The sequence below is a fragment of the Falco cherrug genome, chromosome 20 (genome assembly GCF_023634085.1).
Source record: "Falco cherrug isolate bFalChe1 chromosome 20, bFalChe1.pri, whole genome shotgun sequence".
In the NCBI taxonomy this organism is placed as follows: Eukaryota; Metazoa; Chordata; class Aves; order Falconiformes; family Falconidae; genus Falco; species Falco cherrug.
Window position 1 is genome coordinate 5,034,284 of NC_073716.1, and position 23,398 is coordinate 5,057,681.

At 67.4% G+C, this 23,398-nt stretch overlaps 5 protein-coding genes across 6 annotated transcripts; 1 reads left to right on the forward strand and 4 right to left on the reverse strand.

Annotated features, from left to right (window-relative positions):
* Positions 1 to 162: 162 nt before the first annotated feature.
* Positions 163 to 8,040, reverse strand: OSBPL7 (oxysterol binding protein like 7). Its single transcript, XM_055697650.1, has 23 exons — positions 7,971 to 8,040; positions 6,724 to 6,921; positions 6,377 to 6,499; positions 6,172 to 6,225; positions 5,938 to 6,051; positions 5,746 to 5,865; positions 5,539 to 5,653; positions 5,342 to 5,451; positions 5,155 to 5,247; positions 4,926 to 5,055; positions 4,687 to 4,811; positions 4,391 to 4,471; positions 4,182 to 4,313; positions 3,515 to 3,605; positions 3,154 to 3,431; positions 2,497 to 2,634; positions 2,349 to 2,412; positions 2,179 to 2,257; positions 1,942 to 2,086; positions 1,173 to 1,314; positions 969 to 1,095; positions 768 to 890; positions 163 to 662 (listed from the first exon to the last, which is right to left on the reverse strand). Exons 2-23 carry the CDS (start codon positions 6,814 to 6,816, stop codon positions 554 to 556), a joined length of 2,586 nt encoding a protein of 861 aa, XP_055553625.1. The 5' UTR covers positions 6,817 to 6,921; positions 7,971 to 8,040; the 3' UTR covers positions 163 to 553.
* Positions 8,041 to 8,541: 501 nt separating this feature from the next.
* MRPL10 (mitochondrial ribosomal protein L10) lies at positions 8,542 to 10,736 on the reverse strand. Its single transcript, XM_055697781.1, has 5 exons — positions 10,624 to 10,736; positions 10,337 to 10,506; positions 9,774 to 9,938; positions 9,499 to 9,643; positions 8,542 to 9,234 (listed from the first exon to the last, which is right to left on the reverse strand). The coding sequence occupies exons 1-5, from the start codon at positions 10,703 to 10,705 to the stop codon at positions 8,984 to 8,986; spliced, it is 813 nt and encodes a 270-aa protein (XP_055553756.1). The 5' UTR covers positions 10,706 to 10,736; the 3' UTR covers positions 8,542 to 8,983.
* A 101-nt stretch (positions 10,737 to 10,837) lies between these two features.
* Positions 10,838 to 14,386, forward strand: LRRC46 (leucine rich repeat containing 46). Its single transcript, XM_014280595.3, has 8 exons — positions 10,838 to 11,179; positions 11,269 to 11,365; positions 11,441 to 11,549; positions 12,285 to 12,331; positions 12,520 to 12,629; positions 13,347 to 13,416; positions 13,705 to 13,865; positions 13,999 to 14,386. Exons 1-8 carry the CDS (start codon positions 10,921 to 10,923, stop codon positions 14,376 to 14,378), a joined length of 1,233 nt encoding a protein of 410 aa, XP_014136070.2. The 5' UTR covers positions 10,838 to 10,920; the 3' UTR covers positions 14,379 to 14,386.
* On the reverse strand, positions 14,369 to 17,179 carry SCRN2 (secernin 2). Of its 2 annotated transcripts, XM_055697738.1 has the most exons (9): positions 17,139 to 17,179; positions 16,555 to 16,726; positions 16,275 to 16,456; positions 15,986 to 16,185; positions 15,687 to 15,902; positions 15,400 to 15,565; positions 15,082 to 15,259; positions 14,786 to 14,955; positions 14,369 to 14,668 (listed from the first exon to the last, which is right to left on the reverse strand). In XM_055697738.1, exons 2-8 carry the CDS (start codon positions 16,723 to 16,725, stop codon positions 14,797 to 14,799), a joined length of 1,272 nt encoding a protein of 423 aa, XP_055553713.1. In that variant the 5' UTR covers position 16,726; positions 17,139 to 17,179; the 3' UTR covers positions 14,369 to 14,668; positions 14,786 to 14,796. The 2 variants fall into 2 exon arrangements, with proteins under 2 accessions (XP_055553713.1, XP_055553712.1); XM_055697737.1 differs by having other exon boundaries at positions 14,369 to 14,955.
* Positions 17,180 to 22,057: 4,878 nt separating this feature from the next.
* On the reverse strand, positions 22,058 to 23,159 carry SP6 (Sp6 transcription factor). The gene is given in 2 exon segments (XM_027806528.2): positions 22,058 to 22,813; positions 22,815 to 23,159. Coding segments are annotated over 2 exon segments (1,101 nt in total).
* Positions 23,160 to 23,398: the final 239 nt, after the last annotated feature.

The window sequence follows — 23,398 nt, forward strand, 5'->3', positions numbered from 1 at the left end:
TGCACATGGAGGAGGTAAACTGAGGCACCAGGGGGGGGTAAGGGACTTGTGGCCCCCCCACCTTGCTGGGGGGCCCCAGCCATCCTGGCCTGGGATGGGGGTCCTGAGCCCCGGGGGTGGTGGCAGGGAGAAGGAAGCTCTCTGCACACTCCAGCACTTTGCAGCCTTTATTAGAGCAGCCCCTGTGCACAGCTTGGGGGGCCAGAGGGGTCTGCCCGCCCGCGGGCACCCCACGACCCCCTGCTCCCCCCACCCCACTGCGAGCCAGGGACCCAAGCATCCTGTGCCCCCAAGGCAGGGGGGGCCCCGCCAGCCCCTGCCCCAAAGTTCCCCAGCCAGCCCCAAGGCTCTGCCCCGGGTCGGGGGGGAAGCACCACCTGTGCCCCCCCACCCCCTTCATTTTTATATCACAGTTTTGCTTGAACACCAGCAAAACGGCTTGGGGGGGCCGGGACGACGCACTGCACCCCCAGTGCTGGGGGGGGACCAGCCCCACCGCTGAGTGCCACTGCTGTAATGAGCTGGGGGGGCTCAGCACCCGGGGGGGGGGTTGCTACCAGAGCACCGCGCTGTCCAGGTGGGCGAAGCCGGGGTCCAGGCGCAGCTTCCAGTAGGTGTTGTTGGTGACCCAGGACTCCTTGCCGTTGGCATCCGTCAGCCGCCTGGGGGGTGGCGGAGGGGGGGCTTGTGTCACACCCAGGGGGGTCTCCCCATTCCCTGAGAGATCCCACATCCCCCTGCGCCTCACGCAATGCCCCCGGCCCCACCTGAAGAAGCGAGCCTGGTGCGTGATATTGTTCTCCTCCATGACGCGGCGTCGGTCCCGCTGCAGCTGCTCAATCTGGCGCTTCTGCGTCTCGGCCGCCGGCACGTTGCCTTCCTCCAGGTAGCTGGGGGGGGGGGCACACGGCTGTAACGAGCTGGGCAGCCCCAGCCACCCCCCACCCCGGTGCTGGGGGGCTGCTCACCGCTGGTCGGGGCGCAGGCGGGTGTCGGTGGAGGGCAGGACCCGCCGCAGCTCAGGCGTGAGCTCGTTCAGCTCCAGGGCGAACTGGGTGAAGCCATAGTTCCTCTCGTGGTCACGGGGCATGGGGTCTGCGGGGGGGCACCGTGCTGAGACCCCCAGGGCAAGGGACCCCCTGCTCAGCACAGCCCCCCTCCCCGGTCCTTACTGGCTCTCCAGATGCACTGTCCGGGGGCAGGCCCGCGGTGCAGCCCCTCGTGCCACTTGCCGGCCAGGCGCTCCACCACCGTCCCGCTGCGGCTCAGCACGGCCCCCTGCACCTCGTTGGCCCCCGCGCCCCAGTACCGCGCCTGTGGCCACGGGGATGGGGGGCAGGAAGGGGGGGCCCAGAGTGAGGGGGGGGCACTGGGAAACAGGGGGGCACTGGGAAAGGGGGGACACTGGGAAAGGGGGGGGCCATGTGGTGGCTGGGTTCATTGGGAAAGAGGGGGCCACTGGGAAAGGGGGGGGCCACTGGGAAGTGGGGGCTCTAAGTGAGAGGGTGGAGTCATTGGGAAAGGGCGGGGCCATGAGTGATGGGAGGGGCCATCAGGAAAGGGCAGGGCCATGAGGGGTGGGAGGAGTCATCAGGAAAGGGCAGGGCCATGAGGGGTGGGTGGGGTCGCTGGGAAAGGGTGGGGCCATTGAGAAGGAGGGCCATGAGCGATGGGTGGGGCCATTGGGAAAGGGGGGGGTTCTAAGTGCGGTGGTGGAGTCATTGGGATGGGGCGTGGCCATGAAGGGTGTGGCTACTGGGAAGGGGCAGGGCCATTAGGAAAGGGCGGGGCAACAATAACACATTAAGTTGTGCATGGGGTGAAGGGGGCGGGGACACAGCCCAAGAGGCGGGGCCAGGCAACGAGGATGCAATGGGGAGTGGGGTCAGGGACACGTGGAAGGGCGTGGCTGGGGCGGGGCCGGGGTGGGGCAGGGCACACCTTGCAGAAGGTGATCTTGCAGTGGTAGGAGGCGTCACGGGTGTTGCGGATCAGCACCTCTCCGTAGTGCTCGATCCAGCGCGGGCCGCTAAGGACGTTGTGGATGCACGTCGTCACCTTGTTCCACTCAAAGTGGTCCCCAGTCCTGCAGGCACCGCCACACCGTCGGCTGGGGGGACACCCGGCAGGGGGCCACCAGGGGGGCAGGGGGCCACCTGCCTGGGCTGGGGGTCTCACCTGGGCAGCTGGACGTTGACGGTGCCCACGGGGACAATCTCCAGGGACTTGCCCCAGAATTTGTTCTTCCACCTCATGTCTGGGGGGGGGGGGGGGGGGGGGGGGGGCGGGGAGGATGTGAGACCCCCCTTGTCCCCTCCTGTGTCCCCAACACCCCCCTCAGCACCCACCTTGCCAGAAGATGAAGTTGTCAGACTCGGCGTGGCAGGCGGAGATGGGAGGGTGGTGGCAGACCTGGAGGAAGAGGGACATGCCACCGCCCCGTCCAGCTCCTCCACGTCCCCGTCCCTGCGTCCCTGTCCCCAGCCCCGTCCCCACCTGCTCGCTGATGAAGCGGAAGCCGCGGTCGGGCCGCACGCACTCGTAGGTCTCGCCCAGCACCGGGTTGAAGGGCTTGCTGCCCGCCCGGTAGTAGGTGGAGGCGTAGGCGGACACGGCGAAGGCGGCGACGTAGACCTGCCACCGCAGCCACCGACCGCTGTCACCTCGCCCCTGCCACCGCGCTCCGGGCGGGGCACCGACGGTCCCGCCCCAGCCCGGGTGTGGTTTTCCCGAGGCTCCGCCCATAAAGGGCGTGGCATCTCCGAGCTCATGCAGCCCCCTGCCCCTTGTCCGTCCCGCTGTGGATGGGGAGCCCCCCCTGTCCCCTGTCCCCTCCCGCTCCCCCATGTCCCAGGAGCCCCCCCTTGTCCCCCGAGCCCCCTAAATCCATCAATTCCCCAAGTCCTCCCGCGTCCCCCAAACCCCCAAACCTTCCGGAGCCCCCTGTGTCCCCCCCGCCCTCCGTGCCCTCAGCCTCCCCCGTTCTCCCCCTGCCTCCTGAAGCCCCCCAAGCCCCTGAACCCCCCCGTCTCCGCAGCCCCCCGTGCCCCCGAAGCCCCCCCGCCCCCAAAACCCCCGGAAGACCCCTTGCCCCCGGAGCCCCCCGAGCCTCCCCCCGCCCCAAACCCCCTGCAGCCCCCCGCGCCCCCCCACCATGCGCTGCCGGGGGTCGCGGGCGCGGCTGGCGCGGTCCAGCAGCGCGCTGTACTCCAGCTCCTCGCAGAGGCGCTGCAGCGTGTTGAGCGGCTCGTTGAGCTGCACCGGCAGCGCCACGCGTGACAGGTCCTTGCCCACGCTGCTCCGCAGCAGCCCCCACAGGCTCACGTCCCCCGGCGGCGCCGGGGGGGCCGGCAGGCAGCTCCGCCGCCGCGGGTCCGGCCCCGGCAGCTCCAGCGGCGGCGGTTCCACGGGCACCCCCGGACCCTCCGCTCCTGCCGGCGACCGGGCGGTGGGGGGACGGCTCCGCTCCACCGCCCCCCCCGCGGTGCCAGCCCCGGTGCCCACCTCCCTGTACCTGTCGGGGGGCGGCCCGGCCCCCCCGGCTCGGCAGCATCCTCGCAGACGCTGGTGGTGACCTCGCTGATGCACGACTCGTCGTCCGAGGGCTGAGGAGGCGCAGGGGACCGTCGGGGGTCGCGGGGGGGGGTGGGTGGGAGGGGTGGGTCTGGGGGTTACCCCACCGACACGGGGCAGCACAGGAGGGGCTGTACCGGGAAGGGCCCCCTCGGGAGGATGGGATGAGACCTGGGTACCTGGGATGGGGGCGACGGGCAGGATGGAGAGGGGGGTGGCGGCTACCAGTGGGGCCGCAGAAGGGCAGAGCAGAGAGGTGGAGGGGGGGCACCGGGAGCACCTGGCCCCCACCACCAGGCTCAGAGCCTGCGGAGACCCCAAGGGCCCACAGGGGGGTGAGGGGGTGGGGGCTGCAGGGGTCACGGGGCCACGGGGCGGGGGGGGGGAGAGGGGCTGGGGGAGACATGGGGCCCAGGGGGGAACAGGGGCTGGGGGGGACGTGAGGGGCGGCTCATGGGCCAGCTACTGGGGAGGGGACGGAGGAGAGAGAAGGGAGAAATGAAGGGAGAAACAGCAGCAGAGTGATGGCAGGGGGGTCTGCAGAGCCCCCCCAAGCCAGTAGAAACACACACACCCCATAGCCCCGCCCCCAGCCGAAGACCCCCCACCTCGTTCTCCGAGGAGCTGGCAGAGAGGAAGACTTCGCAGGCGTCGAAGAATTCAGTGTGCGAGTCGGCCAGCGAGACGATGCTGCGGTTGGAAAGCTGCTGCTCCCGGCCCTTGGCCAGCAGCGCGTCCGGCTGCAGGGACAGCCACCACCTCAGCCCCCCTGCTCAGGGGGGGCAGCCAGCCCCTCCACCCCCCAGCCCCTCCTGACCTCGTCGGGGTGCAGCGAGGCAAAGGAGTCCAGCGTGGTGTCGGAGGAGACGGAAAGCGAGTGGAAGCGGCGCAGGGTGGCCTGTGGGGGCAGGGGGAGGCTGAGCCAAGCCCCCCTGGCCTGTCCCCTCCAGCCAGCATAGGGCTGACAAGGAGGGGGGGGCACTGCCGCACTGCTGCCTGGGCTCCCAGCACCAGGCTGAGACCCGGCCAACTCGCTGCACCCACCAGCACCAATCCCTGGGTGCCGGTGGGACCCAAAGCTGGGGGCAGCCCTGGCCCCCTGCGATCCCTCACCCCGGCATTGCCAGCACTGCCCGGGCGCGGGGCTGAGCGCCGCCGGTCCAGCGCCTGCTGCATCTCCTCCAGACGCGCCCTCTCAGCCATCAGCGCAGCCACCACGCTGCTGAGCGAGCCGTGCACTGCCAGGAGACGGGGGCAGGCGGTCAGGCTGTGGCACAGCACCTCAGTGCCCCCCTTGCTGCCACTGAGACCCCCAGTGGGGCTCAGTCCCCCCCCCCCCCGCCCCATCCCACCTTTCTGGGCCAGGATCCAGAAGCTCCTCTGCAGCTGGCTGTACTCTGGGGGGAGGCTGAAGGGCAGCTGGCTCTGGGACGGCTCCAGGTAGCGCGAGAGGTTGGGGACGGAGCCGTGCAGGCGGCCCACCTGGGGTGGACAACGTGGGGGTCAGTGGGGCTCTGGGGGGCTCCGTCTCAGGGCAGCGGCCCAGCCGGCGGCAGGCAGAGCTCGCCGGGATTCCCTCACCCTGCCGATGGTGTCGTCCTTGGCAAAGCTCTGGGTGCACCAGATCTTGGTGGTCCTCCTGCCCTTCTTCGGCCTCTCCGCAGCGGCCGAGGGCTGCGAATAAGAGGAGGGGGCTGGACGCAGACCCTCCCCAGGAAGGGGGGGGGGAGGGGGGGGGGCTGCTCGATGATGCTGCTGTCCCGCTCACCTGGCTGCCAGAGATGAGGGGGGCCGAGGGGATGCGGTGCAGGGCCTCCAGGCTCTGCAGCATGCCCGTCAGCTCCTGCAGCTTCGCCTGGCACTCCGACAGCTCTGCGGCGGGCACCGAGCGAGTCCGGTCAGGGAGGGGGGACAGGGCACACCCCCCCCACCCTGCACCCCCCTCCCACCCCGCTCACCGGACCGAGCAGCGCTCCAGCCCCTCGCTGTCCTTCAGCCAGGCGTTCACCTTGTCCCGGGAGCTGGCGAGGGTGGAGAGGGCAGGGGCACTGCCCGAGGGCAGGATCCGTGTCCACTGGCCCTGCAGCGGGGGGAAGGGGCAACACCGGGGCTGCTCTCAGGACCCCCGCGCCCGACCACTGCCTCGCATCGCCACCCCGAGGTGTCACCCACCTGTGCGGTGGTGGGGGTCCTCCCCACAGGCCCCCCCCTGGGGCAGGGCTCGGGCCTCTCGCCCTGGTGGTGGGAGCAGAGGCTGCTCACCCAGCTAGCGAAGAGCTCTGGGGACTTGATCTGTGGGACAGGGGCAAGTTCAGGGGGACACGACCCAACGCCCCCAGCCCCGGCTCCAGCCCCCACCGGCACCTTGAGGTGGTAGATGTTCTCCTCCGTGTCCAGGTCGACCCGCTGCGCCTTCTTGTTGACGGACATGACGGACTGACGGACGTCGATGGCACCATGCAGTTTGCCCTTGAGGACCTGGGGGAGCCCGGGGACACCTGTCAGGGGGAAGACCCCCTTCCTCATGGGGCCCATGGGGTCTCCCCTGCCCTGAGCCCACAGGGAGGCTGCATGGACGCAGCCCGGCCCCACACTCACATCCTGGCGCGTGGTGGCATATTTCAGGATGCCGTTTTCCAGCACAAAGTACCGCTGGGGGACAGAGAGGATGATTGTTTTGAGGGGGGGGGGTGCAGAGACCGGTCCCTGCCGCTCCCCCATCCAGGGGCCCAAATTGCCCGGGGCTGGGCACGGCACCCAGGACCAGCCGGGTGATGGCTCCCGGTGCCAGCTCTGCCGTTACCTTGTGCCAGCCCTTCAAGGGCCATTTTCTCTTCTTGAGCAGGTAGCCCTCGTGCCGTGGCGGCTCCTGGCCCGGGCTGCCCTGCGCGTGCGGCTCCTCCACCACCTCCCAGCTCTCCGAGCCCTGCGGGGACAGGGGTCAGCGCAGGGGTCCCTTGGCACCGCAGGCAGACTGGGTGCTCCCTACCTAGTCCCCAGGGTCAGGGACAGTTGGTACCTCCGGGGGACCTCTGTATCACCCTTCCTAAAGTGGGGTGAAGCCCCCCAAAGCCCCATGGCACCCCTGGGCCAGCCCTCATGCGCCACTGGGGTCCTGCTGAGTGCTCCCCAAGCCCGGAGTCCCCTAACCTGCTGAATGCTGCTGTGCTTGGAAGACACGGTGCTGTTGGAGCGCGACAGGGCCCTTTTTGGAGAGGACAGGTCCTTCTCGTGGCTGCCCATGGCCGGCGAGCAGACAGAACAGGGGGACCGGGCAAAGCCCCCCCTCCCATCCACGCTGAGGGGCTGGGGGTCCAAACTCAGCTGTCACGGCCTGAGTGGTGGGAGCTGCTGCAAAGAAGGGACACCCCATCAGAGAGCCCGGAGAGGGCATCTCCCACCCTGCCCACAGGTTTCCTGCCCTGCCGGACACCTCGTTCCTTCCCTCATGGGGACAAGGGGTGGAGGGGATCCCCCTGCCCCCCAGGAGCCTTGGGGACGACTGTGGTTGGGACCCAGAAGCTTCTGCGTGAGCTGGAGCCTTCGACCCACCCAGCCTTATCTTGCCTCTGCCGTCTGGCCCTCGCCTGCTGGCGGGTCCAGAGTCCGACTGTGCCACGCTGCTCCCGCTCCGTCATCCCGTAGACGCGGTGCCATGGGGCAACGCCACGGCGGGCACAGCCAGGAGAGTGACCCGGGGCACAGAATCCAGGATCAGCCCCGGTCCTCCCAGCACCCCCGAGCCAGGACATGACCCCCCAGAACCCCAACCTGGCCATGCTCCCTCCCGGCAAGCTGTTCCCTTTGCCCTTCTCAATTACAGGAAGGGGAAACTGAGGCACAGGGAAGCTGCCCACCCCCCCCACCATACCAGTCCCCCCCAGCACTACTCTGGTGTCCTGGCCACTGTTGTAGGACAGGTCCTGGGATAACCCTGGAGCAGCAGCCAAGCCCTGGCACCGGTAACCGATAGCCATGCCACCACGCACCCCTTCTCACAGGGGAAGAGAATGGGGGGCCCCTCCGCAGCCCAAACCCCCCCACCCTGCCCGGCTTGCAGCTAAGGGACAGCCCCCGTGGGTGCTGCCAGGGGGCAGGACTGACCCCCCCCCACGGGGCCGATGCCCCCGGGGGGTCTCCAGCCGCCCCCTCTGCCTGCAGCCCCTACCGGGGGGTGGGGGCACAGCTCCTGCCTGCTCCGGGCAGGGCACGACCCCCGGTACGACCCCCGGCAGCGCGGGGTAAAGCCCAGCCCCGTGTCCCCCCGTCTGCCCCTCGCAGTGTCAGCCCCCCCGGGGCAGCGGGGGCCCGATCCGGATGCCGGGGGGGAGGGGGGGGCTGACATCGCGGGGGGGCACGGGGCTGGCCACCCCCCGCCCCCGGTTCCCGGTGCTTACCCGGGCGGGCGGCGGGCGGGCAGCTGGGGCCGGGGCCGGTCGCATCCTGCCCGGCGGCTGCAGGAACCGGAACACGGAAGGAGGCGGAGGCGCCGGGCCGGAGCCGCTCGGCTCTGCCCCCTGCACCGTGGAGGACCGGAGCCGCCAGCGCCGGGTGCCCACCGGGTCCCGGTACCCCCCCCGTCCTGCTGCCGCACCGAGCCGGACCCCCCCGCCCGGTAACGGCGACAGCTCCAGCCGCGGCCGGGGGGAACGACTCCTTCCCCGGTACCGGAGGTCACCTTCACCATGCTGCGCCCCCCCCCCCCCTCCACCAGCCCAGGGGAAAAGAGACGACCCCCCCAGCTCTGCCCACGCGCGGGAGGGGGGCAGGCAGTACCCCACAGGGCTCCCGCCCCCACATTCTGCTTTACCCACTGCCCCCCCCCCGCATTTCCTTCACCCACCCCACAGCACCGCTCTGCCCTCTGCACCACAACCCCCAAGCAGTGCCCGATCTCTCCCCATGGTATCGGGGGGGGGCAGGAACCCCCCACCCGTCCCCCAAATCCAAGACGAGGCCTCCAGCATCTTCAGCACCACACAGCTGACTTTAATGGACAGGACAGCGAGCCCACCGACATGGCTAGCTCCACCACCCATGTGGCTAGCTCCGCGTTACAGCACACTCGCCCTTGCTGTCCCCGCTCCAGGGGGCTCGGAGCACCCACCACCCTCCCCACCAGCACCACTGTGGGTCCCCACCACGCTCTGCCTCCTCTGGCCGATCCCGGCGACCCTCTGACTGCAGCCCCTGGAACGCAGCTGGGTTGTTCCCAAGTGCCACCTGTGGCAGGAGCGAAGGGAAAGGCTGGGGCTCCCCAACAAGACGGCAGTGCCACTGGACCCAAAGTCCCACCACTAGCTGCCCACCCGGCACAAATCCTTCCATCCCTGACCCCCCAAACCGCAGCCGGTGAAGGAGTCAACTCCCAGCCAAGACACGGGGCCCGGCTGGGGGCCAGGGGCCAGAGTCAGTGAGCCCCCGAGCTCTGGGCAGGGGCAGGCTCAGCTGGGCTCCCCGTCTCCCCAGCCTGCAGCTGGCGGATGTGCTGATCCAGCAGAGCCGTGAGGTGCGCGGAGCCGCACTGGAGCAGGGAGGACGTCTGGGAGGGCAGGAGGCCCAGGGCACCCACTGTCTGCCCCTGGGCAGCCTCCAGAGGAGGCAGCTTGGCAAAGTTCTCCACTCCCTGCCTGCTCAGGATGGTGTCATCGATGCAGGCGGCTGGAAGAGAGGAACAGAGCTGAGGACAGGAGATGGGGGTGCCAGGGACCTTTCATCTTCCACAGGCACACAAGGGAAGGTTTGCTCCTGCAGGCAGGGCTCCCACCCCTCGCCATCCATCCTCTCATTTTAACAGACAGGGCAGTGATCCCGCAGACCCAGCTCCATTAGCGTGCACTCTGCTGGAGGCCGCAACTCTCCCCAGCGCCAGATGAGAGCCCTGAGCCTGATGCCAGCAGATGGGGACACAGGGAAGGCTCTCACCCAGGAGGTTGACCTGTGGCACTCCCTTCAGCACCCGTAGCATCTCCCTCGCCTTCGTTTCCGGGCTCACCAGCAGGATATTGCGTGCCACAAAGAGAGGAAGGAGATTCTTGTACTTGGACTGTGACAGCACAGGTCTGACAATCTGGGGGAGACAGCTCTCAGAATAAAGCAGGGGAGCAGAGGCCACTTTTCACCCCAGCAGGCAACACACAGCCATTCCACCCCTCCTCCACCTTCCTTCCCCCTGCAACTCTACCAGGATCTGCCCCTACCTCATTCAGGACGAACTTGACCTCAATGTTGTACTTTCGGAGGTAGTGCCTCATCAGCACCATGTCCTCATCGGGCATGGAATTGTACTGACACACAGCAATCATCCGACTGTCCCGGAACACCTCCTCCACCTGCCGCTGTAACAGCCGGGCGTAACCATTGTCCTGAGGGAAGCGAGCAGTGATGGGCCACAGGGAAGGGGCAATGCCTGCTGCCCCCTGCCACTCCAGCTGCAGCTGGACCTGCTGCCGGGAGATGCTGCCATGGATCGGGAGATGCTGCCACAGCTCAGGACTCGCTTTGTTTCCAGCACCTGATGACCAGCCGGGCACCTCCCAGCCACCCACAACATGATGAAAAGGGGCTTTAAACCCCCCCCAAAAGCTCTCGTACAGGTGTCCGGCCCAGCTAACCCTGGGGCAGGGCTGTCCTGGTGGTCTGTACTGCACCCGGTGGGTGCTGCGGACCCTGTGTTAAATCCCCGGAGCAAAGCACACACACGGGGCGTGCAAAGCCACTCGGACTCCTCAGACACCGAGACCCCACAGCGCCAGAAAATTACCTCCTGGCTCGCCTCCTTCCTGGGGGCCAGGCAGTGCGGTGGGACGGCGGGCCGCGGGGCCAGGTACTCGGTGACGGCCATCAGCTTCTGGCGCTGGAAGTGCATGGCCTTCCAGTGGCGGGTGACCGCCTTGGAGCCGCGGCGGACGAGCTGCAGGGCGGGCAGCCAGCCTGCGGAGAGAGGCACAGTGGCAAGGGCGCAGCGGGCCGCGCTCAGGGCCGCCGCCAGGCCCCCGCGGGCCTCAGGGACACGCCGGGCCGCCCGCACGCCCTCCCCCGCTCACCCACCGCCCGGCCTCGCCGCTCGCCCCTGCCCGAGCCTGCGGGAGACGCGCAGCCCCGGGGAGGAGCCGCTCACCCCCGCCGCCATGGCACGCCGCCGCTCAGCGCCGCCATCTTTGCCGCGGGGGCGCAAAGGCTGCTGGGAACGCGGAGCAGCGGCGGCGCGCGGGGGGGGGGGGGCGCGCGACTTCCGCCCTGCCCCTTCCGGGGCCGCCCGTCTCCTAGCAACGGGCACGCTGCGGCCTGCGCTCCCCCGGCATCCCCGGGGGTCTCCGTGCCCCCCAGCCCGGGAACCCCGGCCCCATGATCCCCTCAGGCCCTGCGGTCTCTCTGCCCCACCTGGGGGGCCCAGCGCTGCTCCCCCCCAGCCCGGCAGCCGTGTCCTCGCCGACCCTCCCAGCCTGCAGGTTTCTGCCCCCCATCACCTCAGCACCCTTCCCTTCGCAGAGAGCAGCGGAGGCAGGCCAGCCCTCACAGCACACCCACTCAAGGGCCCAAGGAAGAAACAAGGACCCCAGGAAGCCCCCTACCATAGCTGGGCAGGGCGAGACCTTGCTTGGGGGTGAGTGAGCCATTGCGGGGCTTGCTCACAGCTCAGCGGGGGGGCTGGACCCTGCTGGCCTGGACTGCATCACTTGGGGTTTCCCACAGGCCGTAAGCAGCCATTCGCCGGGGTGACCCTCACTGACAGCTTCATTGCCATGAAGAACCTGCCTTGGCCAGTGGAGCCCCTGTGCGCAGGGAGCCGGTGAGGATCCGCCCAGAGCCCATCTTTGCCACCCAGGCTGGCAGGGAGGGGTCCCTGAGCACCCCCTTCCTCTAGATCTGTGGAGCTGCTGTCCCCCTCAACTCTCCGCTTGGACCGGGAGAACATCTGTGCTATTGGGAGGCTCCAGAGCCTGCAGGAGATTCACAGCCTCTACCTGCAGCAGGTAAGGCCCTATGGCAGGTGCAGGCAGCAGAGATCAGGCCTGGTCCCACGGCTAAGTCCTCCTCGGGGAGACTGCAAACATCCCCAGCTCTGCTCCAGGGTTTTGACTTGCTATATGGCCAGAGGGTCTGGCAGTACTCCCCTCTGATGACAATGCTACTGATAGAACTCAAGCAAGGGTCTGGCATCAGCCATTCAGTGCTTTTTAAGCCCACACAAGGAGCCTTAGTGTCCTCCTGAATGCTTCTAGGCTTTCCATGCCATCACAGCCCCATACTTATAGAGGAATGAAGGCAGTGGGTTGATTAGCATTGATAATATGCAGCAGTGGCCTTGCCTCGAAGGCAGTGGGTTGGTTGATATGGACGATGTGCAGCTGTAGCTCGTTCCTGCTAAGTAGTTAAATAGCCCTGAGGAGTGTGGGAGAGGTCTTCTGACAGAGGAGTGTGGTTTGACCTCTGCAGGAAGGTGAAACTGCAGGGACAGTAGAATCTGATTTATAGTAAAAGCCTTGTTGCAGCCAGCTAGTTTGTTTGTGCTACAACAATTGGTGCCCCATGTGAGGCTCACTGAGTTGAACTCCAGCTGCAATGCATACTCTCTTCATAAAGCTCCTCTGGTGGGTCATTGTGTTGCCCCTGTGAGACTGGGGCAGTCCTGGGGTGCTCCTGAAGTCTGTTTTTTTTTCATGTAGCAGAAAAATGTGTTGCTTTTTTGTTGGTTTTTTTTTTTTCAGAACCGAATTGAGAAGATTGAGAATCTAGACTGCTTTCCCAACCTGCGGTACAGGCAGCTCCTCTCCCCACAGAAGTCATTTTTCCATGATCAGAGGAGTATGGGGCTCCCCACTTCCCCTGGCAGAGCCGGGGGGGACTGTGTTGCAGCCCCTGACAGCCTGGTGCTGCTGGCTCTGACCCTGGGGGCTGTGGCATCCCCCCACCTCACATCACTTCTCTCTCTGTGCTCTGCAGGTTCCTCTGCCTGGCTGGAAACCACATCCCTAGAGTGGAGAATCTGCGGCCCCTGCAACACCTGCGTGTTCTGGACTTGTCCCACAACCAGATCCAGATGCTGGACCCAGGTGGGAAGCAGGAACAGGTCCAGGCATGGCCTGGGTCTGCCCAAGAGGTGCCTCAGGTTACCGGGGAAATGCGAACAGGCCCCTGGTCCAGGCTCTGCTAGGGCCTTTGGCCTCAGCTCCCAGCCAGAGCCCCAGCAGAGCATCCCTGGGTCTGGCCCGCACATTCCAGCGTGACACCAGAGGAGCCCTGTGGCCAGGTTTGAGCCGTCAGCTCTGCTGGCAGACTCCAGGTGTCTGCTTCCACCTTGTGTCCCACTTCAGCAGAACATTCTAGCAGCTTAGATCAGACTTTGGGATTTCAACCTCATAGCAAAGCTGCTCCAGCCCTGAGAACCCTTAGTGTACCTTCCAGCCAGCTCCTCCTGTGTGTGAATTTTGGCAGAAGAGGGAAGGACAGAGGGATGTCTCCCTCCCTTCCTCTGTAGCGTTACTGTTGTGGCCAGGCCTTCCGCTTGCAGACTTGAGTGAGAAAGGGAGCAGCGAGGGCCTGGGAAGGGGAAAACCCCAGTTCTCACATAGGAGTATGCGCAATACACATTCCTGCCCTCTCTGCCTCACTTTCCCCAGCTGTGAGGTAAGAGACTGCTTCCCACAACAGGGCTGTCACCTCGGGAGTGGGTGAAGAGCTGTGGGAGATGGAAGGGTGCAGGGGTTTGGGGTGGGGTAGGGCTCAGGTCCCATCTCAGCACCTTTCTGCCTTCCCTTTGATCTCTGCAGATGAGCTGCCCCGCTGCCTCCGACTCCTGGACTTAAGGGGAAACGAATGCACCCACCAGCACGGATACAGGTGGGTCAGGGGGGCCTGCTGGGGAGAGCAGAGGGGGACAGCAAGTCCCCCAAACCATGCGAGCCCCTCAGCAGGCTACAGCCATTCCCCCCCCCCATTATAAAACACAGCCTAACCCCCCTACCCAAACCCTAGAAAGCTGAATCTCTGCTTTCTGCCTGGGCCAGGCTGTGGGGTGGGCTGGGCAGAGTGGTGCTGGGGAGGGGTCGGTGCCACTCCATCGTGCTCCCAGCCCCGAGGCGATGCCACGTGGCAGCGGAATGTCTGCTCTTCCTCTCCTGCTTGCAGAGAGCTGGTGGTGGGAGCCCTGCCACACCTCCTGCAGCTGGATGCCCAGCCCGTCTGTGCCAGCGTGGGTGAGGAAGAGGAGGAAGGAGGCTCTTCCAGCAGTGAGGATGAAGATGATGAGTTGCTTTCTGAGCCGAGTGACCCTTTCACTACAGGCAAAGGTGCCCAGACTGAAGGACACATTACACACTTGGGGGTTAAGCAGGCCTGTCCCCAAGGGTGACAGGAATGGCAGGGAGCCTGGGGGGGGCCTGCCAGGTCTGCTATAATTCTCCCTCCCTCTGTCCCTGGCAGATTTCTTTGCGGATCTGCACTGGGAGCTGGCTGGGCACTCACGGCAGAGGCAGAGGGAGGCTCTGGAGGAGCACCGGACCCGTCTGGAAGAGCTGGAGGAGCTGCGGGAGCGTCAGGGTCTGCTGCTACCCCCTGCACCGCTGAGCCCAGGCCGGGAGGGAGCAGCCTGCGTCACAGCCCCAGCACCCAGGTGGTCTCAGCCTTGTCCCCAAGCAAAGCTGGGGACACAGCTGCCACCTCTGCCAAGACCCAGCAGGCAGCACGCCTGCCTGAAGCCCCAGACCAACGCTCTGGAGGAGGAGACGTGCGTCGAAGGAGAGAGAAACAGGCAGTTACCCCAGCTAACCCGCAGCAGCACAGCACCGCGCAGTTGGGATTAAAGCCTCTTTATTCCTACAGCAATTTGCCTGTCTGCGATGGAGCCCCCAGCCCCGCAGCCAGCCCCAGAGGGGCCAGGCACAGGCAGCTCTGCCTGATGGTGGGAAAAGACACAGGGCTGCAGGCAGGACCCCAAATCCTGCTCCATGTCCCTCATCCTTCTCCTTCCCCCGGCACCTGCGTTCCCGGCCATGGCTGCCTCTCAAACTGCTGATTCCTCCAGGGCAAGTTAGGGGGCTGGAGGCTCTGCACCCCCCAGGCAGGGCTGGAGATGCCAGTTGAGCTGTTCCAGCTGTGCTGGCACATTTGTGGTGGGAGGAGGTGAGAAGCCAGGGCTGGGCACAGGGAGGGTTTTCTCCATACCCTATCCAGGAGCAATTCCACAGGGAGGGGGCGCGAGCCCACCCACCTGCGCAAGGTTTACATGTAAAACTTCATCTCTGCCTCCACGCAGTCGAAGAAGAGGTCGGCCAGCTCTTCTGAGCTGGGGGTCACCTTCCCTCCCAGCAGCGCGTTCATCCCCTCCAGACCCTGCTTCTCCAGGTCCCGCAGCGTCTGCAGGAGCTTCTGGCCCTGCTCCTGGCAGGATTGGGGAGGGAGGAGAGCTAAGACCACGCGCTCTCAGGACATCTCGCTGCCTCCCACATCACCGGGGGCGATGTGAGGGTCTGGGGGCAATGGCAGCCGCAGAAGGGTCTGCGGTACCTGGTCCCTCTCCATCAGCTCCAGGGCTGCCTGGTGCCGGCAGTAGAGCTCATGCCGCCGATCGACTGTGCTCTGGAACCGTGGGATTTGCTTGGCAGGGTCGTCGCGGAAGGTGGGAGATCTCACCTGTGGTGCGGGCTTGAGGCCGGCCACAAAGACGAAGGGCTTGAAGACGGACCTGCCAGAGAGGAGCACCGGGGCCCTGGGACCGGCCAGCACGAGGACGGATGCTGCTCCCCAGGGATGCTCAGCCTGGGGCATGGCTCTGCCTCATCCCTGTCACCCCCAGCGTGGGGCTGTCCCCACCGGCGTCCTCACCTGGAGGGGTCAGGGGTGGCTGTGAAGAAGTGCACACAGGGCAAGGCGGGGTCCTGGGGCAGCACGGACACCATGCTGCCTGCCGTGTGGAACCCCTCCGAGTCCACGCAGATCCCACTTTCCTTGTCCCGCAGGATGGCCATGAACGTCTCTGCCGTGATGTGACCTGTGGGCGAGGCACAGCCACGTCACTGCCTGCAGCGCAGCCATGGCCACGGCTGCTGCGGCCGCGGGGGGGTGGGGAGATGCTGGGGTGAGCCGTGGGTGGCCCCTGTCCCTGTCCCCACCTGCGTGCTGCCGCAGCAGCTCCTTGCCGGCGCAGTAGCGGGCCTTGGCAGCCTCCATGCGAGCGGGCTGGTGCGGCAGGGAGAAGACCTCGGCGAAGTTGAACTCGGCAGCCCCGCTCCACCAGCCCTGGCTGTGCGCTCGCTGCCGCAGCCCCGCGTGCTCGGCCGTGATCTCCCTCCCGATGCTGAGCTGGTTGGAGATGTTGCGGCTGCCCTCTGCAAAGTCCGGGGTGGGTGGGGGGGTCAGGGGCAAGGAGACAGGGTGCCCCATCCCCCCAGGACAACCAACACCTGCTCACCTCTGATCTGCTGGGCTGCCCAGTACCGGCCAGCCGTCTCCAGCACCCAGGCCTCGGTGCGGTCAGCCAGCAGGAAGGTGTTGTGGTAGACAAAGGGCACCGGCTCCTCCTTGCAGCTCCCACCCTGGCCGTAGCGTTCCAGCAACGCCGCCATCACCTGCAGAGCCTCCCGGGCAGAGCTGCCCCGCTCCAAACCCAGCCTGCCCCGCCGGCAGCAACCCCGTCACCGTCAGCCAGCGGTGGGGGACAGCGGGGCGGCTGGGATGGGACAGGGACACGCGGTCCTCACCTCACCAGGTCCATCCCCAGCAGCGCCTCATCCTCCCCGATGGGCTCACGGGTCCAGACGCCCTCATTGCCCACACAGACACCGTGTTCATTGGCGCCCATCTCGGCACCCCACAGCCAGGCGGGACGGCTCAGCACCACCGCATGGGTCTTCTCCACCTGCTCGATCTCCAGGTAGGTGCACTGGGAGGGGGGGGCAGGGGGGACAGAGAGTGGGGCTGAGACCTGGCGCACTTGCTGCACCGTCCCCTGGAGCCACCCTGGTCACAGCGTGGTCTCACCTGGACTTTGTCCCCGGGATGGTGGGTGGCGGCGGGGATGTAGACAACCTCCTGGACTTCGTGCCGCGGCCGGTCGGCGTTCTTGCCGAAGATGACGGCGGGCGTCGCAGTGTGCGGCGGCAGTGCCACGAAGCAGTCGCAGGATGAGGGTGCAGAATCCTGCCCCACCATGCTAAACCCGGGGGGGAGGGGGTGGGGGGGTGTATGTCACCGAGGGGGGTGTCACCCCGTCACCCCCTCGTCCCTGGCGTGGATGTGTCCCCAGGGTCCCTTTGGGGCTGGCAGATGTGGGGACACGGAGGGTCTTCAGGGGGTGGCTAGGGGATGACGTGGTCCGTGGACCTGGGGGAACATCACGGACCGCGGCCGGGGGTGGCCCGGGGGGCATCCCCTGCCCCGGGACCCCGCAGCTCTGCACCGGCCGGGGACGCCCACCCACCCGCGCAGCCCCGGTTCCTGGGACCCCCCGCACCGAGCGCGGACAGGACCCCTCCCGCACAGCCCCGGTTCCCGGGACACTCCCCGCCTCCCCCCGCCACGAACCCCCTCTCGGGACCCCGCCGGGATGCCCCGGTCCTACGGACCTGCCGCCGCTCTCGCCCCGCCGCCGCCGCCCGGTCCCGCCCCCCCCGGCCCGCCCCGTCTGGGCGACGGCGGCGCCCCGTGGCCGGAGGCCGCACGGCGGCAGCGGGCGGGGACCGGCCCCGCCCCCCCCCGGGGGACATGGGGGGACCAGACCCCGAGGGAGTCCGGGGGGGCGGGCGCCAGGTCCCTCCCGTGGGTCTGGGGAGGTCCCGTGGGGCAGCACCCGCTATAGGTAGCACCCCGTCTTGGCAGAACCCCCGTGGGCAGAACCCCCTATAGGTAGCACCCCCTGTAGATAGCACCCCCTATAGATAGCACCCCGTCTTGGCAGACCCCCCTATAGATAGCACCCCCTATAGGTAGCACCCCGTCTTGGCAGAAGCCCCTATAGGTAGCACCCCGTCTTGGCAGAACCCCCTATAGATAGCACCCCCTATAGATAGCACCCCGTCTTGGCAGAACCCCCTGTAGATAGCACCCCCTACAGATAGCACCCCGTCTTGGCAGAACCCCCTGTAGATAGCACCCCCTATAGGTAGCACCCCGTCTTGGCAGAACCCCCTGTAGATAGCACCCCCTATAGATAGCACCCCGTCTTGGCAGAACCCCCTGTAGATAGCACCCCCTACAGATAGCACCCCGTCTTGGCAGAACCCCCTATAGATAGCACCCCCTATAGATAGCACCCCGTCTTGGCAGAACCCCCTATAGATAGCACCCCCTACAGGTAGCACCCCGTCTTGGCAGAACCCCCTGTAGATAGCACCCCCTATAGGTAGCACCCCGTCTTGGCAGAACCCCCTGTAGATAGCACCCCCTATAGGTAGCACCCCGTCTTGGCAGAACCCCCTGTAGATAGCACCCCCTATAGATAGCACCCCGTGGGCAGAACCCCCTGTAGATAGCACCCCCTATAGATAGCACCCCGTGGGCAGAACCCCCTGTAGATAGCACCCCCTATAGGTAGCACCCCGTCTTGGCAGAAGCCCCTATAGACAGCACCCCCTATAGGTAGCACCCCGTCTTGGCAGAACCCCCTATAGGTAGCACCCCGTCTTGGCAGCACCCCCTATAGGTAGCACCCCGTCTTGGCAGAACCCCCTATAGGTAGCACCCGGTCTTGGCAGAAGCCCCTACAGACAGCCCCCCCGTGGGCAGTACCCCACTTGCGCAGCACCCCCGTGGGCAGCACCCCGCACGGCACGCCCGCCCAGCGGTATGCAGGCAGACCTGCCGGGCAGCACCCTGCCCGCAGGGGGGACCCTGGGCGCCCGCCCGGCGCGTCCCGGTGTGGGAGGCTGGACCGGAGGGTGCAGGATGGGGCCCTCCTGGCAGGGGAGCAGCTGGTCCTCAGCCGGCTCACCCCCACCCACCCAGGACCCTCCTGCATCCCCACCCACCCAGGACCCTCCTGCATCCCCATCCCCAGCAGCCCTGGAGGCCCCAGGCCAGGGTGGGGGTCGGGGTGCAGGACCCCCTGGTCACTTGGCAGGGACAGATTGGGAGTCAGGGTGCTGGACCCCCACGTCCCTTGGCAGGGATGGGGGGGGGTCAGGATGTCAGACCCCGGGTCTTTTGGCTCCAGGCCAGGGTGGGGGTCAGCGTGCAGGACCCCCGGGTCCCTTGGCAGGGACAAATTGGGGGTCAGGGTGCCAGACCCCCGGGCCCTTTGGCAGGGATGGGTGGGGGTCAGGGTACAGGACCCCCGGGTCCCTTGGCAGGGATGGGTGGGGGTCAGGGTGCCAGACCCCCGGGTCCCTTGGCAGGGATGGGTGGGGGTCAGGGTGCCAGACCCCCGGGTCCCTTGGCAGGGATGGGTGGGGGTCAGGGTACAGGACCTCCGGGTCCCTTGGCAGGGATGGGTGAGGGTCAGGGTACAGGACCCCCGGGTCCCTTGGCAGGGACGGGTGGGGGTCAGGGTACAGGACCCCCGGGTCCCTTGGCACAGACGGAGCCGGAGAGCCGGGGCATGGAAAACACGCGGCGTTTATTCCAGTACAAAACCCAAACCCACAGCCCTGCAGCCTCTTCACAGCACAAATGCTCCCCTTGCCGGGTGGGGGGCACCCTCGTCCCCGGCCACAGCACCCCGCGGGCCACCCCGCTCCCCTTCACCCCCTGCAGCCGCCCTCCACCTGCTCGGTGGGGGACACCCAGGGACCCCGGCTGGGCCGGTTCCTCCCTGCCCCGGGGAGGTGGCTTGGGGGTGGGAGACGCGGCGGTTCGGGGCGCAGGGCCGGGATCCCCACGCCGCAGCAGGCTGGACTGGTTTCGGCGGGTGGGAGCCGGCCTCCATCCTTCCCCACCCGGTTTTACAGCCTTCATTGCCCCATCGCGGCAGGCAGGGCCCGGGGGGGGGTGTGGGGGCAGAGCACACCTGGGGCCCCTCCTCACAGCCCCCCAGCTCTGAGCCAGGCAGGTGGCAGCTCGGTGAGGCTGAGCCCCAGCGTCGCTGTGGGACAACCCCCCCGCCCGGCTCGGCGGTTCCCTCTCCAGCCCACCCTTGGGGTGCCCCCGGTGCAGCCTCCCCCCAAAAAACTTCCCCCCAGCCACTGCAGCACAGGGTCCCCGTCACACCAAAGCCCCCGGCCGCTGCTGGAGCTGGGTTCAGCTACTAAAAATCCGATGGGCCACCGGCACGATGCTGTGGCAACCTGGGGAGGGTCTTGAGCATCCCCCCCCGGGGTCCCCTCAGAGATAAAATCCTGGTCAGGGGCACCGAGGGGGAATTTTGTGCTGGAAAAGGCAAATGCCGGAGTCGGGGACGTCCTTCAAGAGCTGAGGGCAGCCCAGGTCACCCGAGTCCTGTGGAGGGACGGTGGTGGCCGTGCTGGGGCCGGGGCCACATCCTCGCAGACCCCCCAGTGAGACTTCACCTCACGCTGGGTTTCTCCAGCCCCGTGGCCCATCCCTGGCCCCATCAGCACCTCCGTACTAATGGGGACAGGGACAGGGATGGGGACAGTACCCTTTGAGGGGTCCTACCCCCCCTCCCCAACCATAAGGCCCATGGCCACAGCTTTGGCCCAAGACGTCCACTCTGCCCGAGTGGCAAAGTCTGGCTTCACCTTAATAAAATAATAATAATTAATAATAATAATAATTAATAATAATAATAAAACAATCAAAACCGAAGGTTTCGGGGCGCCCTCTGGGCACGGACCCCACTCGACTTCACCTCTACCCCTTCCCCCCAGACCCTGGGGTGCTCCGAGCCCGGGCAGCCCCCACAGCCCCAGACATGACCCCCCCCCAAGCCCCCAGGATGGGGCCATGCCAGGAGATCAGCCCCCCCCAAATCTCCCCCCATCCCCACTTTCCCAACTGGTGTGAACTGATGCCAGTTTGGGGGGCACAGAAGTCAGGGGAACCTTGGGTGCCCCCTGCAGCCTCTGAGCCCCATCCCACCCGACCCCAGCGCTGCCCCCCAACACCCCCCCCAGGTCCCAGGTTCAGCATCTCCTGTGTCCAAGGGGTTCTGCCAAAATTGGAGGGGTAAGACCCAAAAGGTCTAAAAACCAAGATTCATGGACCACCAGCCAGGGGTGAAGGACAGATACAGGATCCCCCCGGGCAAGGGGGACAGCCCCAGGGGAGGAAAGATATGGGGGGGGGGGGTGTCCCTGGGAGATACAGGGACCTGGGAAGGGACAGCTATGTGGTCCCCGGGGGGGACAGGCAGCATGCACGGGGGGGACATGCAGAGGTTCCCTGGAGATATGGGACCCGGGGAGGGACGGCTACGGGGCCACAGGGGGACAGGCAGCATGCACGGGGGGACAGCAGGGGTCCCCTGGAGATAGGGGGTCCCTGAGGGACCCATAGCACACACAGGGGGATGGCTGCAGTCCCCAGGGGGGTGCCCGGGGAGGGACTGCAATGGGGTCTGTGGGGGACAGGCAGCATGCCCGGGGGGGGGGATCCCGGGTCCCCGGGGAGGGACGGCCACAGGGCGCCAGGGGGGCAGGCGGGGGTCGCGGGGCGGCGGGCAGCATGGCCATGCCAGGCCAGAGGAATGTGGCCATCCCGGCTCTCCCGGGACCGCGGCCGCCCGTGTGCTTCCCGCCCGGGGCCGCGGCGGTGGGTGTGGGAAAGCTGCAGGTGTGTGCTTGGGCAACCGCCCCCGCCACGCCACGCTCCCGCCGCCCCCACGCCCCCCACGGCCCCCAGCTCACAGGCGAGCAGCGCTTCATTTTTCCCCATTTTAACCTCGGTGTGGGCCCAAAATGGGATTCACAGCCCCCAGCCCAAGTGGGGCTCCAGGGGGTGGGGGACCCCTGCCAGCCCGGCATCCTCAGCCGAGGCGGGGCGGCCGTTGGCTCCCCCAAACCCCCGTGTCCCCCCCGTGGGACAGGGTGACCGGTGCCAACGCCCCGTGAGTGGTGACAGAAGAGGGCTGGTGCTGGGGGGCTGAGCCTGGGACGCCAACAGTTTGGAGGGGGCCATGGGGAGGGGGCCGGGGGGCTGCAGCCGCCCTCCCCGAGCGAAGGCTCCCGGGTTTCTCCTCTCTCCCTTTCTCCTCCTTCCTCCCCTTTGGGCTGGACGTGCCCAGGCAGCGCCTGCTCCTTCGGCTCCCATTGATGTTCCTCCCACACAGCCCTGCCGCCTGCCAGCAGCCTCCCGAAAAAAAGATTTGGGAAGCTGGGGGAGGACGGGGGGGAACCGGGGCGGGAGAGCGGGAGCGGGACAAGTGAAACTGCCGCGGGGCAGCTCCGGCGCTCCCCAACCAGCACCGCCACAGCGGGACCGGGCTGTGCCACCGGCGTGGTCCCCCCGCCTTGCCACCGCTTTGAGCACAAGGTGCCAGCCCTGTGCCCCCCACCCCAACATCCTTCGGAGACCGGCCCCAAAGGGTCCCCCTGACCCCCGCCCGGGGTCCTCCCCACCTCCATCCATGTCCCCCCCGGGGCTCAGCAGCTCAGTTTGTGGGGGCGGTGTTACCCCCCTCGGACTCCCTCTTGCCTCCCTTGCTGGCCGACGGGTCCCCAGCGCCCTTGACCTCAGGTTCGCCCCCGTCCTTGCCCCCATCGTGTGTCTTCATGTGCTTGCCCAGGTGGTCACTGCGCATGAAGACGCGGCCGCAGACGGGGCAGGCAAATTTCTTGGCGCCGGTGTGGGTCTGGAGGTGCCGCTGCAGCTCGTCGGAGCGGGTGAAGCGTTTGCCGCAGAAGAGCCAGTTGCAGACGAAGGGTCGGTCGCCGCTGTGCCAGCGCAGGTGGGCTTTCAGGTGGGACGTCTTGGCGTACGCCTTGCCGCAGCCGGGGATGTGGCAGTTGTGTAGGTGTTTGCGTTTCGCCCCCTCGGGGCAGGGACCCCCCCTTTCCGCCTCCTGGCAGTTGGGGCAGCGACACGCCGCCTGCCCCCCGCCCCGCGGCACGGCACGACGGGCACCTTTCGGCCGCCCACCGCCCTCCGTCTCCGGCCCCCGGGGCTCGGGGGGTCCCTCCAGTGCCTTCGTCCCCTCCGGTCCCAGGAGATGCTGGGTGGGTGGGGGCAGCAGGTGGGCAGGGGGGGCGCAGAGCTGGTGCTCCCCCCCGCCATACCCCCCCAGGGCCGGTGGCAGCCCGGGGTGCCCAGGCACCTGCAGCCCCCCACCCTGCCCAGGGGGCAGCTCCATCCAGCTGGCTCCAGCGTGGAGGTCCCACCAGTTGACACCTCCCTCCTCACCGGGGGCACCAGGGGGGGGGGGGCCGAAACCAGGGCTCGTAGGGATGCGCCATGTCCGGGGCAGCCGGCAGCAGCTTGGCGTAGGCGCCGGGGGCGGTGGGGCCGTCGGTGGGCAGCTCTAACCTCGGGGGGCCATGGGGCTCGTAGGTGCCGGGGTTGGCGAACGTGGTGTCGTCGGGACCCGCCAGGGACAGCTCCGGGGGGGGCAGCGGGGAGGTGAAGTCGGCGGCACCGGCCGCGGCGCTGCCGTGGGGCTGGAAGGGCTGCAGCGGCTGCAGGTCCAGGTGGCTCGGGGAGGCACGGGGTGCGTCGGAGGGCTGGGTCCCCAGGGTGCTGCAGACGGCTGTGAGCATTGCCGAGGCGCGTGGCGGTGGCACAGACAGACCTGCAGGGCCAAGGAGGGACGGGCGGGGAGGTGGGGGGGGAGAGAAGAGCTGTGAGAAGATGGGGGGGCTCATCAGGTAACCCCCAGCACCTCTTAACCCCCCTGCTCTTGTGCACACCGGCACAGTGTGGGGGTTTGGCACCAGCAACCGCCCTGACACCGATTCCTGTCCCACACCGTCGTGGTCCCACCATGCCACACAGGCGG